This window comes from Ranitomeya imitator, chromosome 5 (genome assembly GCF_032444005.1).
Source record: "Ranitomeya imitator isolate aRanImi1 chromosome 5, aRanImi1.pri, whole genome shotgun sequence".
Classification (NCBI taxonomy): Eukaryota; Metazoa; Chordata; class Amphibia; order Anura; family Dendrobatidae; genus Ranitomeya; species Ranitomeya imitator.
Genome location: NC_091286.1, coordinates 593535567 through 593553467, shown reverse-complemented (window position 1 = coordinate 593553467; position 17901 = coordinate 593535567). Strand labels below are relative to the sequence as shown.

General features: G+C 41.8%; 1 protein-coding gene across 1 annotated transcript; it reads left to right on the top strand.

Moving 5' to 3' along the window:
• The first annotated feature begins 5847 nt into the window (after positions 1 to 5847).
• On the top strand, positions 5848 to 9169 carry LOC138680910 (alpha-1,4-N-acetylglucosaminyltransferase-like). The gene is made up of 2 exons (XM_069768119.1): positions 5848 to 6338; positions 8350 to 9169. Exons 1-2 carry the CDS (start codon positions 5856 to 5858, stop codon positions 8926 to 8928), a joined length of 1062 nt encoding a protein of 353 aa, XP_069624220.1. The 5' UTR covers positions 5848 to 5855; the 3' UTR covers positions 8929 to 9169.
• Positions 9170 to 17901: the final 8732 nt, after the last annotated feature.

Genomic DNA, 17901 nt, shown 5'->3' with positions numbered 1-17901 from the left:
TTCCTGTGGCCTGTTTGCCCAGCATAAGCTAAGTTCTGCTGGTGTTACTTTTTGTTTGCTATATTTTCTGTCCAGCTTGCTATATTGGTTTTTCTTGCTTGCTGGAAGCTCTGAGACGCAGAGGGAGCACCTCCGTACCGTTAGTCGGTGCGGAGGGTCTTTTTGCCCCTCTGCGTGGTTGTTTGTAGGTTTTTGTGTTGACCGCAAAGCTATCTTTCCTATCCTCGGTCTATTCAGTAAGTCGGGCCTCACTTTGCTAAATCTATTTCATCTCTGTGTTTGTATTTTCATCTTAACTCACAGTCATTATACAGTGGGGCAAAAAAGTATTTAGTCAGTCAGCAATAGTGCAAGTTCCACCACTTAAAAAGATGAGAGGCGTCTGTAATTTATATCATAGGTAGACCTCAACTATGGGAGACAAACTGAGAAAAAATAATCCAGAAAATCACAGTCTGTTTTTTTATCATTTTTTTTGCATATTATGGTGGAAAATAAGTATTTGGTCAGAAACAAAAAAATCAAGATTTCTGGCTCTCACAGACCTGTAACTTCTTCTTTAAGAGTCTCCTCTTTCCTCCACTCATTACCTGTAGTAATGGCACCTGTTTAAACTTGTTATCAGTATAAAAAGACACCTGTGCACACCCTCAAACAGTCTGACTCCAAACTCCACTATGGTGAAGACAAAAGAGCTGTCAAAGGACACCAGAAACAAAATTGTAGCCCTGCACCAGGCTGGGAAGACTGAATCTGCAATAGCCAACCAGCTTGGAGTGAAGAAATCAACAGTGGGAGCAATAATTAGAAAATGGAAGACATACAAGACCACTGATAATCTCCCTCGATCTGGGGCTCCACGCAAAATCCCACCCCGTGGGGTCAGAATGATCACAAGAACGGTGAGCAAAAATCCCAGAACCACGCGGGGGGACCTAGTGAATGAACTGCAGAGAGCTGGGACCAATGTAACAAGGCCTACAATAAGTAACACACTACGCCACCATGGACTCAGATCCTGCAGTGCCAGACGTGTCCCACTGCTTAAGCCAGTACATGTCCGGGCCCGTCTGAAGTTTGCTAGAGAGCATTTGGATGATCCAGAGGAGTTTTGGGAGAATGTCCTATGGTCTGATGAAACCAAACTGGAACTTTTTGGTAGAAACACAACTTGTCGTGTTTGGAGGAAAAAGAATACTGAGTTGCATCCATCAAACACCATACCTACTGTAAAGCATGGTGGTGGAAACATCATGCTTTGGGGCTGTTTCTCTGCAAAGGGGCCAGGACGACTGATCCGGATACATGAAAGAATGAATGGGGCCATGTATCGTGAGATTTTGAGTGCAAACCTCCTTCCATCAGCAAGGGCATTGAAGATGAAATGTGGCTGGGTCTTTCAACATGACAATGATCCAAAGCACACCGCCAGGGCAACGAAGGAGTGGCTTCGTAAGAAGCATTTCAAGGTCCTGGAGTGGCCTAGCCAGTCTCCAGATCTCAACCCTATAGAAAACCTTTGGAGGGAGTTGAAAGTCCGTGTTGCCAAGCGAAAAGCCAAAAACATCACTGCTCTAGAGGAGATCTGCATGGAGGAATGGGCCAACATACCAACAACAGTGTGTGGCAACCTTGTGAAGACTTACAGAAAACGTTTGACCTCTGTCACTGCCAACAAAGGATATATTACAAAGTATTGAGATGAAATTTTGTTTCTGACCAAATACTTATTTTCCACCATAATATGCAAATAAAATGTTAAAAAAACAGACAATGTGATTTTCTGGATTTTTTTTTCTCAGTTTGTCTCCCATAGTTGAGGTCTACCTATGATGTAAATTACAGACGCCTCTCATCTTTTTAAGTGGTGGAACTTGCACTATTGCTGACTGACTAAATACTTTTTTGCCCCACTGTATGTGGGGGGCTGCCTTTTCCTTTGGGGAATTTCTCTGAGGCAAGGTAGGCTTATTTTTCTATCTTCAGGACTAGCTAGTTTCTCAGGCTGTGCCGAGTTGCAAAGGGAGCGTTAAGCGCAATCCACGGCTACCTCTAGTGTGGTGTGATAGGATTAGGGATTGCGGTCAGCAGAGTTCCCACGTCTCAGAGCTCGTCCTATGTTTTTGGTTATTGTCAGGTCACTTTGTGTGCTCTGAACTTCAAGGTCCATTGTGGTTCTGAATTACCTATTCATAACAGACTCCCAATCATCCGAAAAGACCAAAATATCATCCAAATATACAATCATGAATCTATCCAGGTACTCTCGGAAGATGTCATGCATAAAGGACTGAAACACAGATGGAGCATTAGAAAGCCCGAATGGCATAACCAGGTACTCAAAATGGCCCTCGGGCGTATTAAATGCTGTTTTCCATTCATCGCCTTGTTTAATACGCACAAGATTATACGCCCCTCGAAGATCTATCTTGGTGAACCAACTAGCCCCCTTAATCCGAGCAAACAAATCAGACAGCAGCGGCAAAGGGTACTGAAATTTGACTGTGATCTTATTAAGAAGGCGGTAATCAATACAAGGTCTCAAAGAACCATCCTTCTTGGCCACAAAAAAGAACCCTGCTCCCAACGGTGATGACGACGGGCGAATATGACCTTTCTCCAAGGATTCCTTTATATAAATCCGCATAGCGGCGTGCTCTGGCACAGATAAATTGAACAGTCGGCCCTTAGGAAACTTACTACCAGGAATCAAATTAATAGCACAATCGCAATCCCTATGAGGAGATAGGGCACTGGATTTGGGCTCATCAAATACATCCCGGTAATCCGACAAAAACTCAGGGACTTCAGAAGGAGTGGAAGGCGAAATTGACAGCAATGGAACATCACCATGTACCCCTTGACAACCCCAGCTGGGCACAGACATAGATTTCCAATCCAATACTGGATTATGGACCTGTAGCCATGGCAACCCCAACACGACCACATCATGCAGATTATGCAACACCAAAAAGCGAATATCCTCCTGATGTGCAGGAGCCATGCACATGGTCAATTGAGTCCAGTACTGAGGCTTATTCTTGGCCAAAGGCATAGCATCAATTCCTCTCAATGGAATAGGATACTGCAAGGGCTCCAAGAAAAAACCACAGCGCCTGGCAAACTCCAAGTCCATCAAATTCAGGGCAGCGCCTGAATCCACAAATGCCATAACAGAATAGGACGACAAAGAGCAAATCAGAGTAACAAACAAAAGAAATTTAGACTGTACCATACCAATAGTGGCAGACCTAGCGAACCGCTTAGTGTGCTTAGGACAATCGGAGATAGCATGAGTGGAATCACCACAGTAAAAACAAAGCCCATTCCGACGTCTGTGTTCTTGTCGTTCAGCTCTGGTCAAAGTCATATCACATTGTATAGGCTCAGGCCTATGCTCAGAGAATACCGCCAAATGGTGCACAGCTTTGCGCTCACGCAAGTGCCGATCGATCTGAATGGCCAAGGACATAGACTCATTCAGACCAGCAGGCGTGGGAAATCCCACCATGACATCCTTAAGGGCTTCAGAAAGACCCTTTCTGAAAATTACCGCCAGGGCACACTCATTCCACTGAGTAAGCACAGACCACTTTCTAAACTTCTGACAATATACCTCTGCGTCATCCTGACCCTGACACAAAGCCAGCAAGATTTTCTGTGCCTGATCCACTGAATTTGGTTCATCATAAATCAATCCAAGTGCCAGAAAAAACGCATCTACATCACGCAATGCAAGATCTCCTAGCGCAAGGGAAAATGCCCAGTCTTGAGGGTTGCCACGCAACAAAGAAATAATGATTTTTACTTGTTGAACGGGGTCACCAGAGGAGCGGGGTTTCAAAGCAAGAAACAGTTTGCAATTATTTTTGAAATTCAGGAACTTAGATCTATCCCCAGAAAACAAATCAGGAATTGGAATTCTAGGCTCTAACATCGGATTCTGAACCACAAAATCTTGAATGTTTTGTACCCTTGCAGTGAGATGATCCACGCAAGAGGACAGACCTTGAATGTCCATAGCTACACCTGTGTCCTGAACCAACCAGAGGTTTAGGGGAAAAGAAAGACAAAACACACTGCAGAGAAAAAAAAATGGTCTCTGAACTTCTCTTATCCCTCTATTGAGATGCATTAACACTTTGGGCCAGCTGTACTGTTATGGACCTGGTGGTTAGGAGCACCCGAAACGACCTGATGGTTAAACTAACAAAGGACAAGCTCTGGGAAGTGGGAGCTCTGCTGACCGCAACCCCTAATCCTATCACACACACCAGAAATAGCCGTGGAGCGTACCTAACTCTGCCTAGACACCTCTTCACAGCCTAAGAGCTAACTAGCCCTAGAGAAAATAAAGCCTACCTTGCCTCAGAGAAATTCCCCAAAGAAGAAGGCAGCCCCCCACATATATTGACTGTGAGTTAAGATGAAAGTCACAAACACAGAAATGAAACAGGTTTCAGCAAAGGAGGCCAGACTTACTAAACAGACTGAGGATAGGAAAGGTATCACCTGTGGAAGGAACCTCAGAAGCAGCAGCTCCACTCACAGCCACCAGAGGGAGTCCATGGACAGAACTCGCCGAAGTACCATTCATGACCACAGGAGGGAGTTCGATAACAGAATTCACAACAGTTGGCGCAAGTAGAAGACCCAAGTTTTGGGCTTTTGTGTAAACCAACCTCGGATATGGCGGTAACAGGTTTCCAATACACTTATCTCCCTTTAAAATAGGCCAGTGTTTGTGAATAATTTTTTAAAAACCTTTATAATTTGAATGGAATTCGGTTACTATTGGAACTTGTCGTATTTGATCCTGAATAGTGGGGGGATTATAGATGCTTTTGGTTTTATGAATCAAGGATTCTCTCGGTATAATTTCCACCTCCATTTGTGTTTTACTTAGGGTGGATGTATTATAGCCTTTCTCCTTGAATTGCGCCAATAGACAATCACTCTCCTTGCGGTAGTCCTCAATCTCCGTGCAATTTCTCCTAATCCTCAGGAATTGGCTTTTCGGGATATTAGATAGCCAAACTGGTAAATGGCAGCTGTTAATATGAATGTAGCTATTTGAATCCACTTGTTTGTGGAAGCCTTTTGTTATTAATTTGTTCTGTTCTACGCAAATTGTTAGGTCCAAAAAATTGACGCTGGTGTAGCTATAAGTAGGCGTTAGGGTTAGGGGTAGGGTTAGGGTTAGGGGTAGGGTTAGGGGTAGGGTTAGGATCCCTTAGGATTAGGGTTAGGGGTAGGGATAGGGTTAGGGGTAGGGTTAGGGTTAGGATCCCTTAGGGTTAGGGTTAGGGGTAGGGTTAGGGGTAGGGTTAGGGTTAGGATCCCTTAGGGTTAGGGTTAGGGGTAGGGTTAGGGGTAGGATCCCTTTAGGGTTAGGGTTATGATCCCTACCCCTAACCCTACCCCTACCCCTAACCCTAACTATTTCTGTTTATAGTGGGTTTTTTACTTTATTGTGATGATTGGCAGCTGTCACACATTTCTCAGCATGCGTTTAAAAAACGCAAACGCATGTAAAAACGCATGTTAACGCGTCAAAACGCCGCATTTTTTTCACCACATGCAAAAACGCATGCGTCAAAAAAACGCAGCGTTTACACGCGTTTACATGCATTTTTTTCACCATGCGTTTTTTTGCGTTTTTTACCGCAAAAACGCACCCCAAAAAACGCCAATGTGAAACCAGCCTAAGTCATCTCTATTTGAAGTTGACTTTGGTGGAGCTTTGTGGACCTACATTATCCTATCAGAGCCTTTTATAAACTGCTGGACCACTTCAATTGAGTCTAATTATGTCACTTTTTCTTCCTATACAGATATCATAGGACATCACAACTATGAAACTACTAAGAATTCTCATAATTGCGGTTATCATAGTAACTGTCAGAATCTTTATCAGAATAAATATCAAACAAAAAGGCATGTTTATCCCAGACTCCATGATTCACAAAAGATTGATATCTTATTCTTCAAGAGCAAAAAATACAATCAGCTGCATTAATAGCCAAACATTCAATTATGAATATGCATTTGAAAGGGATGTTCTTCAGCAAGGAAAAAGTATCAAATTTATGGAAACGACAGACAGAATGGATGAGCCATCTTTGGTTTTATGTTCCATTGAATCAGCAGCTCGAATGTATCCGCACAGACCAGTGGTTTTCTTCATGAAAGGACTAGGAGACATAATCACTGAAGATGATGAGAAGAAAGCTCGGAAACGTTACCCAACCCTCTCCATTTATAAGAATATCTACATTTTCCCTTTAAGAATAAAAAAATTATTTGCTGGCACACCATTTCTGGATTGGTATAATAAGGTAAGAGCTTTTATATGCAAAATAAAGGAGGAGATTTAACAAAATTCATACAAAGAGAAAGAAAAATAATTGCTTACTTTTTCCGATGCCACATCTTACTTTCATTTTCCAAAAGGCCTCTTTTGACTTGCATGCATTTTATTATATCTTGCTCATTATTTATAAAAAATACTCAAGTAAACAGAACTTGATTTTATTTTAGTAGTTTTTTATACACCAGTTTTATAAGACAATGAAAAAAAATCTTTAAAAGAGATCTATATTTTTACAATCATTAGGAAATGTTTTCATATATACAACTCTGGCAAAAATTAAGCGACCTATTCCAAATTTTTAGTTTCTCTGATTTTTCTCTTTATAGGTGTATTGTTGCTTAAAATGTACATTGCACATTGTTGTTTTATTCTATAAACTACTGACAACATGTCTCCGAAATTCAAAACTAAAAATTTAGCATATTTTTGCAGCAAATTATTATTATTAATATTATTTATTATTATTATAGCACCATTTATTCCATGGCGCTTTACATGTGAATGAAAAATCATCAAAATATTAAAAAAACAGTGCTTTCAGACTTCAAATAATGCAAAGCAAACAAGTTCATAATCATTTAGAAACAACAATAGTAATGTTTTAACTCAGGAAGAGGTCAGAAATCAATATTTGGTGGAATAACCATGATTTTTAATCACAGCTTTCATACGTCTTGGCATGCGTCTTGATAACCTAATCAGAAGCACATTAAGTAGAATGAGGTGTACTTTGGTTGGAATTCAACTGACACCGGAATGGAATGGCTGTCAGACATGTAGAGATGGTGATTGAATTTTAGAAAACTGTGCAGTGGTCTCTTAATTTTTGTGCAGTGGTCTCTTAATTTTTGCTAGAGCTGTAAGTGTTACTTTTTAGGTTCTTTGTCAAAAATGACAACAGAAACCACAGGAAGAATATTTTGAGTTCATCTCCAGTTTAAAAGGCTGGCAATGGATCATGGCAGACCCCATTGTGTAGGAATCGATTGGATCCTTGTATGGTCGTGGTGTCCTTTGATGGATTTAGCAGAGCGTTGTGGCTTTTGTTAAAGCAAATACACTACACAAATAAGAGAATAAATTTAATAGAATATGTCTCCATTTTATGATAATTGGAGTCTCAATTAAAATAGATTTATTTGAGCGGGTTTACAAAAATGCAACCTATGGCTAGACAAACAGTTAAAAAATAGTATTGCTTATCTCACCACTCAACTGTCCCACTACCCACGCACCTCTTCTTTTCCTTTCAACATTGTTCTCATCTTTTACAGCCTCTTTAATCAGGACCATGATTTCCGGCTTTACTAAGGCCTCTGACATCACTGGACTCTGTGCCATTATAGCACATTTTATGATGTCACGGTGTTACGATGTCCAGCACCTGAGTGATGGCACTGTGCACAGTGATGTATGAGACCTGATAAAGCTGAGAGGTCCCACACGGTGTGCAGAGTTCAAAGAGAATAAACATAAATGGGTATGAGGAAGGAAGACGGATTATAGGTGACTGCTGAGGTATCATTTTTATTATACATTATATGGTTAGCTTTAAGGTCTGGAGAAACCCCAGAGCATATTACAGAACATTTTATTTGTATCGAATAATGTCACTACAAAATACATTTCAATGTAAAATCATGGTTTGGCAAATTCGAATCTTGGCAGGTTCGGTCATCTCTTGTCTCAACTTCTAAGACTTCCAACACTTCTAAAAATTAAGGAATTTCACAGAATTGTTTCATTAATTTTTCCTGCATATTGGTAATTCTGAGAATCTGATTGTGCAGAAAACTGTAGTTGTCCCCATACATTAGAATTGAAAGGAACTGAATTTCCCTAAACTGTGAAGGGTGCAGGGAATATCATTGAATGGACACAATTCGGAACTTGCTCTAAAGTAAAAAATGTTCTTTTAAATAATTTGAAATTAAAATGTTGATATTTTTCTGTTATTTTTATTTTTGTATGCTTAGATAGACCCAAAGCAAGAAATCTACTGGACATATGGTAAATCTAATGCTTGCAGATATGCCATGATGTGGAAGTATGGAGGCATTTACATGGATACTGATGTCATTTCCATTCGGCCCATTCTTGAAGACAATTTTCTAGCTGCAGAAACCTTAAACCTTACCAGCAGTAGTGTTTTTGGTCTCTCTCCACATCACAAACTGACATGGGAGCTTATGGAAAACTTTGTGCAGAATTATAACGGCAATAAATGGGGACATCAAGGACCTGGAGTTTTCACGCGTGTTGTGAAGAAGCATTGTGTTCCCAAGTTTACATCTGTAGATCATGTTAAATGTGAAAATGTCTCCTACTTTCATCCCGAACGTTTATATCCCATTTCTTATCAATCTTGGAGAAGGTACTTTGAGGTTTGGAAAAATTTGCCAACCTTTAAAAATTCATATGCTCTTCATCTCTGGAACTATATGAATAAAGAAAGAATATCCATGGTGGTTGGAAGCAACACCTTGGTAGAACATCTCTATAAACAATATTGCCCTTCCACTTATGAAGGAGTTTTTAATAAAACTGTCTCCTAGGGAGAGGGAGACTACCATATAAAAAGTACTTTAAAATATTACAATAAAAAAAGAAAGAATAGTAAATTAAAAAAGTTTATGTCAGTAAAGGAAAGTGAACACTAATCTTTGTTATGTGCGTTTTTATGTTATCGCTGATCTTGAATAAAACGTCTACCGAGATTAGAGATTGGTTAAACATGATCATTCCCTTTATTTAAATACATATCTTGCTTTTTTGTATTTACTTTGCTGACTTTTGTGACATCCACCATCAGTTAAAATGTTGTACACTTTTAACTACATCATAAACTTTTATTTCATCAATAAACTTTTATAATTACAAGAAAACCTGAGCACACAGAGTAAAAAGTATGTGAAAAAGATAAACTCAAAACCATATTGCTTATTATATGCAGCAGTGAAAATGACACCAAAATGTGTATGTTTGACTACTTTCGGAACAGCCCGGACGTTAATTGCTTATATTTCTAAAATGTTACTGCATAGTACAGCAGCTGGATGCAATTGTGCAGTGGCTGAAGTGGGGAGCTAGCTGTCAGACACTGTGACTCCTCATAAAGTAGGCAGTGATGGTTTGTTTCCATATTTGCCTTCCCGATTGCTGTATACACAATACTACACAAGTACTGCGTATACATTAATAGGAAGCTCTTTATGCTCTTGCTCCTCCAGATCCATGTTATCAATGGGTATGAAAGTAGTGGGAGATGCTGAGTCCTCTGAGAATCATGCAGCTGTGTTATGCAGCCATAAGGATGAATTTCTTCTGTAACTAGAGCTTTTATTACGATCCTAGTTGAAGGAAAAATCAGGTTGAAAAAAAAAGCTATTTAAATGTTGAAATGCCGCCCGAAAGGCTAAAGGTTAGGGAGACAACATGCAAAATGAATGAATAATAAATAAATACAAAAAAAGCAAGAGGAAAAAAATCATAAAAAATCGACTGCCCATCCAAATAGCTGTTACTATACCTACACCCATAGGAAAAAATGCGTCAGATATGTATATAAATAATTATGTGAAACCAGAACACATGAGCTGCGCGCACAGTGAACAAGCCCGTAGAGACATGTTCACACCACCAAGAGACTTGAAAACACAAAAAAAACAGTAAAACCAAAAACACACTTTTGCAAAAAAATCACAGTGGACAGCAAGTGCTAGTAAAAAGATGGAAAAAACAGGGTATTTGGTTGATACGTTTTTTGCAAAAAATGTATATTAAGCCGCTCTACCAAACGTCAAGGTATACCCATATCAGAGCAGTCCTAACTAATGTATGTAATCCTTATCTGATATATTTAAAACCTGGTCATATGTACAATACCTGTATGAGCAGGATTCAGAAAAGGAATGTCCATGTGGACACGCTGGACAGAACGGCTCCTGTGCGCACAGCTCAAAAAAAGAGGGGTGGAGGCCTCCCCAGTCTTGTGGACACAAGAAAACAATTATGTGAAACCAGAACACATGAGCTGCGCACACAGTGAACAAGCCCGTAGAGACATGTTCACACCACCAAGAGACTTGACCTCTTTTTTTGAGCTGTGCGCACAGGAGGTTTTAAATATATCAGATAGGGATTACATACATTAGTTAGGACTGCTCTGATATGGGTATACCTTGACGTTTGGTAGAGCGGCTTAATATACATCTTTTGCAAAAAACGTATCAACCAAATACCCTGTTTTTTCCATCTTTTTACTAGCACTTGCTGTCCACTGTGATTTTTTTGCAACAGTGTGTTTTTGGTTTTACTGTTTTTTGTGTTTTCAAATCTCTTGGTGGTGTGAACATGTCTCTACGGGCTTGTTCACTGTGCACGCAGCTCATGTGTTCTGGTTTCACATAATTGTTTTCTTGTGTCCACAAGACTGGGGAGGCCTCCACCCCTCTTTTTTTGAGCTGTGCGCACAGGAGCCGTTCTGTCCAGTGTGTCCACATGGACATTCCTTTTCTGAATCCTGCTCATACAGGTATTGTACATATGACCAGGTTTTAAATATATCAGATAGGGATTACATACATTAGTTAGGACTGCTCTGATATGGGTATACCTTGACGTTTGGTAGAGCGGCTTAATATACATTTTTTGCAAAAGACGTATCAACCAAATACCCTGTTTTTTCCATCTTTTTACTAGCACTTGCTGTCCACTGTGATTTTTTTGCAACAGTGTGTTTTTGGTTTTACTGTTTTTTTTGTGTTTTCATATATAAATAATTGTGCCATGGAAAGGTGAAGAAAAGCTTAAATGTATGAAAACCACATATATTTCCTTTATTTTCTCACCATTTGCACCTGGTATCGATAAAAGAATAAAACTTTGAACTTAAGAGGATCGGGTAAAATTAAACTTTATGCAGATTTTCCCAACAAATTCAATTACCAGCAAAGTTATTCTCAGTGATTTGAATGTCACTTAAAAAATATAAGACATAAAAAAATATATTTATACTCACTTTACAGCTAAGGGTGGTTTCACACTTGCGTTTTTGTCTGCAGCATTTTTTGCACACAAAAAATGCGTTTTTTTTCCTATATTTAACATTAACCCCTTTACCCCCAAGGGTGGTTTGCACGTTATGGACCGGGCCAATTTCGCAATTTTCCAACTTTGAATTTTTATGCAATTAAATCACAGAGATATGTCACACAAAATACTTAATAAGTAACATATCCCACATGTCTACTTTACATCAGCACAATTTTGGAACCAAAATTTTTTTTTGTTAGGGAGTTATAAGGGTTTAAATTTGACCAGCAATTTCTCATTTTTACAACACCATTTTATTTTAGGGACCACATCTCATTTGAAGTCATTTTGAGGGGTCTATATGATAGAAAATACCCAAGTGTGACAGCATTCTAAAAACTGCACCCCTAAAGGTTCTCAAAACCACATTCAAGAAGTTTATTAACCCTTCAGGTGTTTCACAGGAATTTTTGGAATGTTTAAATAAAAATTAACATTTAACTTTTTTTCACAAAAAATTTACTTCAGCTCCAATTTGTTTTATTTTACCAAGGGTAACAGGAGAAAATGGACCCCAAAAGTTGTTGTACAATTTGTCCTGAGTACGCTGATACCCCATATGTGGGGGTTAACCACAGTTTGGGCGCATGGCAGAGCTCGGAAGGGAAGGAGCGCCATTTGACTTTTCAATGCAAAATTGACTGGAATTGAGATGGGACGCCATGTTGCGTTTGGAGAGCCACTGATGTGCCTAAACATTGAAACCCCCCACAAGTGACACCATTTTGGAAAGTAGATCCCCTAAGGAACTTATCTAGAGGTGTGGTGAGCACTTTGACCCACCAAGTGCTTCACAGAAGTTTATAATGCAGAACCGTAAAAATAAAAAATCATTTTTTTTCACAAACATTATTTTTCGCCCCCAATTTTTTATTTTCACAATGGTAAGAGAAGAAATTGGACCACAAAAGTTGTGGCACAATTTGTCCTGAGTACTCCGATACCCCATATGTGGGGGTAAACCATTGTTTGGACGCATGGGAGAGCTCGGAAGGGAAGGAGCGCCGTTTGACCTTTCAATGCAAAATTGACAGGAATTGAGATTGGACGCCATGTTGCGTTTGGAGAGCCACTGATGTACCTAAACATTGAAACCCCCCACAAGTGACACCATTTTGAAAATTAGACCCCCTAAGGAACTTATCTAGATGTGTGGTGAGCACTTTGACCCAATAAGAGCTTCACAGAAGTTTATAATGCAGAGCCGTAAAAATAAAACAAAATTTTTTTCCCACAAAAATAATTTTTTAGCCCCCAGTTTTGTATTTTCCTGAGGGTAACAGGAGAAATTGGACCCCAAAAGTTGTTGTGCAATTTGTCCTGAGTGCGCTGATACCCTATATGTGGGGGAGAACCAGCGTTTGGGCGCATGGGAGGGCTCGGAAGGGAAGGAGCGCCATTTGGAATACAGACTTAGATGGAATGGTCTGCAGGCGTCACATTGTGTTTGCAGAGCCCCTAATGTACCTAAACAGTAGAAACCCCCCACAAGTGACCCCATATTGGAAACTAGACCCCCCAAGGAACTTATCTAGATGTGTTGTGAGAACTTTGAGCCCCCAAGTATTTCACTACAGTTTATAACGCAGAGCCGTGAAAATAAAAAAAAAAATTTCCCCTCAAAATTATTTTTTAGCCCCCAGTTTTGTTTTTTCTTGAGGGTAAAAGGAGAAATTGGACCCCAATAGTTGTTGTCCAATTTGTCCTGAGTGCGTTGATACCCCATATGTGGGGGGGAACCGGCGTTTGGGCGCATGGGAGGGCTCGGAAGGGAAGGAGCGCCATTTGGAATGCAGACTTAAATGGAATGGTCTGCAGGCGTCACATTGCGTTTGCAGAGCCCCTAATATACCTAAACAGTAGAAACCCCCACAAGTGACCCCATATTGGAAACTAGACCCCCCCACGAACTTATCTAGATGTGTTGTGAGAACTTTGAGCCCCCAAGTGTTTCACTACAGTTTATAACGCAGAGCCGTGAAAATAAAAAATCTCTTTTTTTCCCACAAAAATTATTTTTTAGCCCCCAGTTTTGTATTTTCCCAAGGGTAACAGGAGAAATTGGACCCCAAAAGTTGTTGTCCAATTTGTCCTGAGTATGCTGATACCCCATATGTTGGGGTAAACTCCTGTTTGGGCACACGGGAGAGCTCGGAAGGGAAGGAGCACTGTTTTACTTTTTCAATGCAGAATTGGATGGAATTGAGATCGGTCGCCATGTCGCGTTTGGAGATCCCCCTGATGTGCCTAAACAGTGGAAACCCCCCAATTATAACTGAAACCCTAATCCAAGCACACCCCTAACCCTAATCCCAACGGTAACGCTAACCACACCTCTAACCCAGACACACCCCTAATCCAAATCCCAATCGCAAATGTAATCCAAACCCTAACCCTAACTTTATCCCCAACCCTAACTGTAGCCTTAACCCTAACCCTAGCCCTAACCCTAGCCCTAACCCTAGCCCCAACCCTAACCCTAACCCTAGCCCTAGCCCTAACCCTAACCCTAGTCCCAACCCTAGCCCTAGCCCTAACCCTAGCCCTAACCCTAGCCCTAACCCTAGCCCTAGCCCTAAGCCTAACCCTAGCCCTAACCCTAGCCCTAACCCTAGCCCTAACCCTAGCCCTAGCCCTAACCCTAGCCCTAGCCCTAGCCCTAACCCTAGCCCTAACCCTAGCCCTAACCCTAGCCCTAACCTTAACCCTAATGGGAAAATGGAAATAAATACATTTTTTTCATTTACTTTTATAGCGGGTTTTTTAGCGGATTTTTATGATTGGCAGCCGTCACACACTGAAAGACGCTTTTTATTGCAAAAAATATTTTTTGCGTTACCACATTTTGAGAGCTATAATTTTTCCATATTTGAGTCCACAGAGTCATGTGAGGTCGTGTTTTTTGCGGGACGAGTTGACGTTTTTATTGGTAACATTTTCGGGCACGTGACATTTTTTGATCGCTTTTTATTCCGATTTTTGTGAGGCAGAATGACCAAAAACCAGCTATTCATGAATTTCTTTTGGGGGAGGCGTTTATACCGTTCCGCGTTTGGTAAAATTGATAAAGCAGTTTTAATCTTCAGTTCAGTACGATTACAGCGACACCTCATTTATATCATTTTTTTTATGTTTTGGCGCTTTTATACGATAAAAACTATTTTATAGAAAAAAATAATTATTTTTGCATCGCTTTATTCTGAGGACTATAACTTTTTTATTTTTTTGCTGATGTTGCTGTATGGTGGCTCATTTTTTGCGGGACAAGATGACGCTTTCAGCGGTACCATGGTTATTTATATCCGTCTTTTTGATCGCGTGTTATTCCACTTTATGTTTGGCGGTATGATAATAAAGCGTTGTTTTTTGCCTCGTTTTTTTTTTTTTTTCTTACGGTGTTTACTGAAGGGGTTAACTAGTGGGCCAGTTTTATAGGTCTGGTCGTTACGGACGCGGCGATACCAAATATGTGTACTTTTATTGTTTTTTTTTATTATTTAGATAAAGAAATGTATTTATGGGAATAATATTTTTTTTTTTTTCATTATTTAGGAATTTTTTTTTTTTTTTTTTTTTTTTTACACACTTGGAAATTTTTTTTTTTACTTTTGTACTTTGTCCCAGGGGGGGACAATACAGATCGGTGATCTGCCAGTTTACACAGCACTCTGACAGATCACCGATCTGTCTGAGAGCAGTGCAGCGTTACCAAGTGCCTGCTCTGAGCAGGCACTTGGTAAGCCACCTCCCTCCCTGCAGGACCCGGATCCGCGGCCATTTTGGATCCGGGACTTACTGCAGGGAGGGAGGTAGGAGACCCCCGGAGCAACGCGATCACATCGCGTTGCTGTGGGGGTCTCAGGGAAGCACGCAGGGAGCCCCCTCCCTGCGCGATGCTTCCCTGCACCGCCGGCACATCGCGATCATCTTTGATCGCGGTGTGCCGGGGGTTAATGTGCCGGGGGCGGTCCGTGACCGCTCCTGGCACATAGTGCCGGATGTCAGCTGCGATAAGCAGCTGACACCCGGCCGCGATCGGCGGCGCTCCCCCCGTGAGCGCGGCCGATCGCGCTGGACGTAATATTCCGTCCTTAGGAATTAAGGCCCACCCCACATGGACGGAATATTACGTCCAATGGCAGAAAGGGGTTAAAAACGCATGCGTTTTTTTTGTACGCGTTTTGTCGCGTTTTGCAACGCATGCGTTTTTTTGCTGCATGCGTTCTTTTGCAGAAATGCAACATGTAGTATTTTTGAGAGGCGTTTTTTGACACATAAAAACGCATGCGTTTTCATGCGTTTTTTTGTGTCAAAAAATACATTGGAGTCAATGAAAACGCATGCTTTTTTGTGCATGCGTTTGCATGCGTTTTTAAACGCATGCGTTTCAATTTAGATAAGGTGGTCTAGACACTGATAAGCCACCCCCTAGCGGCAGGGTGATAAAAGGGAGGTTGGGGGAAGTTTCTGGTCACTTCTCATCAGACTCCCAAGAAGACAAGACACTGCCGGAGCGCATTTTGGTGGACAAGACCCAGAGCAATGTGAGTATATCCTAGCCAATGCCTTTATTTTCAATTTTTTGGATCTACATGTCCTAATTTCTTCCAGTTTTTTCTTTCAACATACATCAGAATGTCTTCTGCGGAGTCTTCATCTGATGAGGAGTTTGAGCCACGTCAGTCGGAAGTGGATCATGTGAGTGAGGTGAGTTTTTGGCCCGTCAGCTTGGTAAGTATTCACTGTCACATCGACACATGTGACAATTTGATTTATTTTTTTTTTTAGAGCACTTCCACTGAGGGACAGACAGGGACGGAGCAGCGGAGTCAAGGTCCGGTGGGAAGACGGCAGCGGGTATGTATACAAGGCAGACTCTCCTCCTTGTCCAGGAGCGAGTTCCGTTGTGGGATGGCCGGGATCCACAGCATTCAGTAAACAGCACACTACGCCGCTTATGGAGTGAGGTGGCACAAGCGTTGTGGGATGGCTGGGAGAATGCCCCGTCACGGGTCCGTAATGCATTTGGTAAGTATTGCAATGCAGTGTGAAGCAGCAGAGACCTTGGCCATGCTCTCTTGACTGTGTGTGATGAAAGAAACTTTTTGGAGTTTCTTTCATCACACACAGTTGTCTTTGCACGGCCAAAAGTCCAATTTCTGACCATTATATTTTATTTTTATTTCAGAGTGGAGAAAATAAGAACACGTTGGTGTTCCATGAAGGACCGCTTCAACAAGGACGTGCGTTCAGAGAATCGTGCTGCAAGTGGTTCCGGAGCAAGGCACCGGCTGTACAAGTACCATTGTGTGCTCTCCTTTTTAAGACCGGTCCTTCTCATGAGAACGTAAGTATTTCTCACATGCTTCCGGTTGTATTGCATTGACATAATATGTAATTTCAAATTCCACAGGATGTACCGTCTTGTTATATTTTGGCATTAATTTTCTATTTTCTTTTTTCACAGCACACACAGCACGACTGTCGCACCAGGTTCTGGAGCGGTCCTTCAGCCGGCAGCCACGGACCCGTCCCAACCATCCAGCAGCGCAGCAGCAGGTGGGCCTTCCACACTCACTGGAGACCAGGGAGGTGGCCCATCAGGTATTCCCCTTTCGCAGTCCTCTTTCACTGCACCCTTTTTTGCGGGCTCATCCCGGCAGCGATAGAGGGCTTCGGATAGGTCACTCATGCCCGAGTTTTTGCACTTGAGCTCGGTTTTACACGAAGCAATCAAGGCTTTAGGTGACAGAATGGATGTGTCTCATAACCTCTTAAATTGCAGGATCCAGGATGTCACCAGAAGCCTTGATCAAGTTAAAGCCGAACTCCAGAGGCCAGCTCATCATTTTTTTAACCAAATAGAGCAGGGCATGTCGGAACACCTTAGCCCTGATCTCCAGCTGAGTGTGATGCAGGCCTGCAATGTTGCTTTTGTGCAGGCTATGTACAGCAGACAGTGGTGGCATATCCAACTGTGCCGTCACTGTCACGATTAACCTCCATTCCTACCTCTGCTGCATACCACTGCACAGCCAACTCTATTCCATCCACAGGTGTACTCCACTACAGCGCCAACACGATGATGAGTGCTGTTGGACATCCCACCGCCACCACCGTGACAACCGCTGCTCCGGCTTGGACTTCCTACACTAGCACCATGATGCCGCAGGACCCTGGCGTGACTTTTCGGCCCGGCCCCCTCCCGATGCAGCAGGACCCAGGTATGGCGTATCGGACCAGCCCCCCGATGCAGCAGGACCGAGGCATGGCTTTCCGGGCAGGACACCCCCGATGCAGCAGGATCCAGGCATGGCGTATCGGACCGCCTTCCCCCCCCCGATGCAGCAGGACCCAGGTGTTATGATACGGTGGTCTAGGAGCAACATGGAACGAGCTCTGAAGGAAGTGGTAACTGTACTGACCGCAGTCCC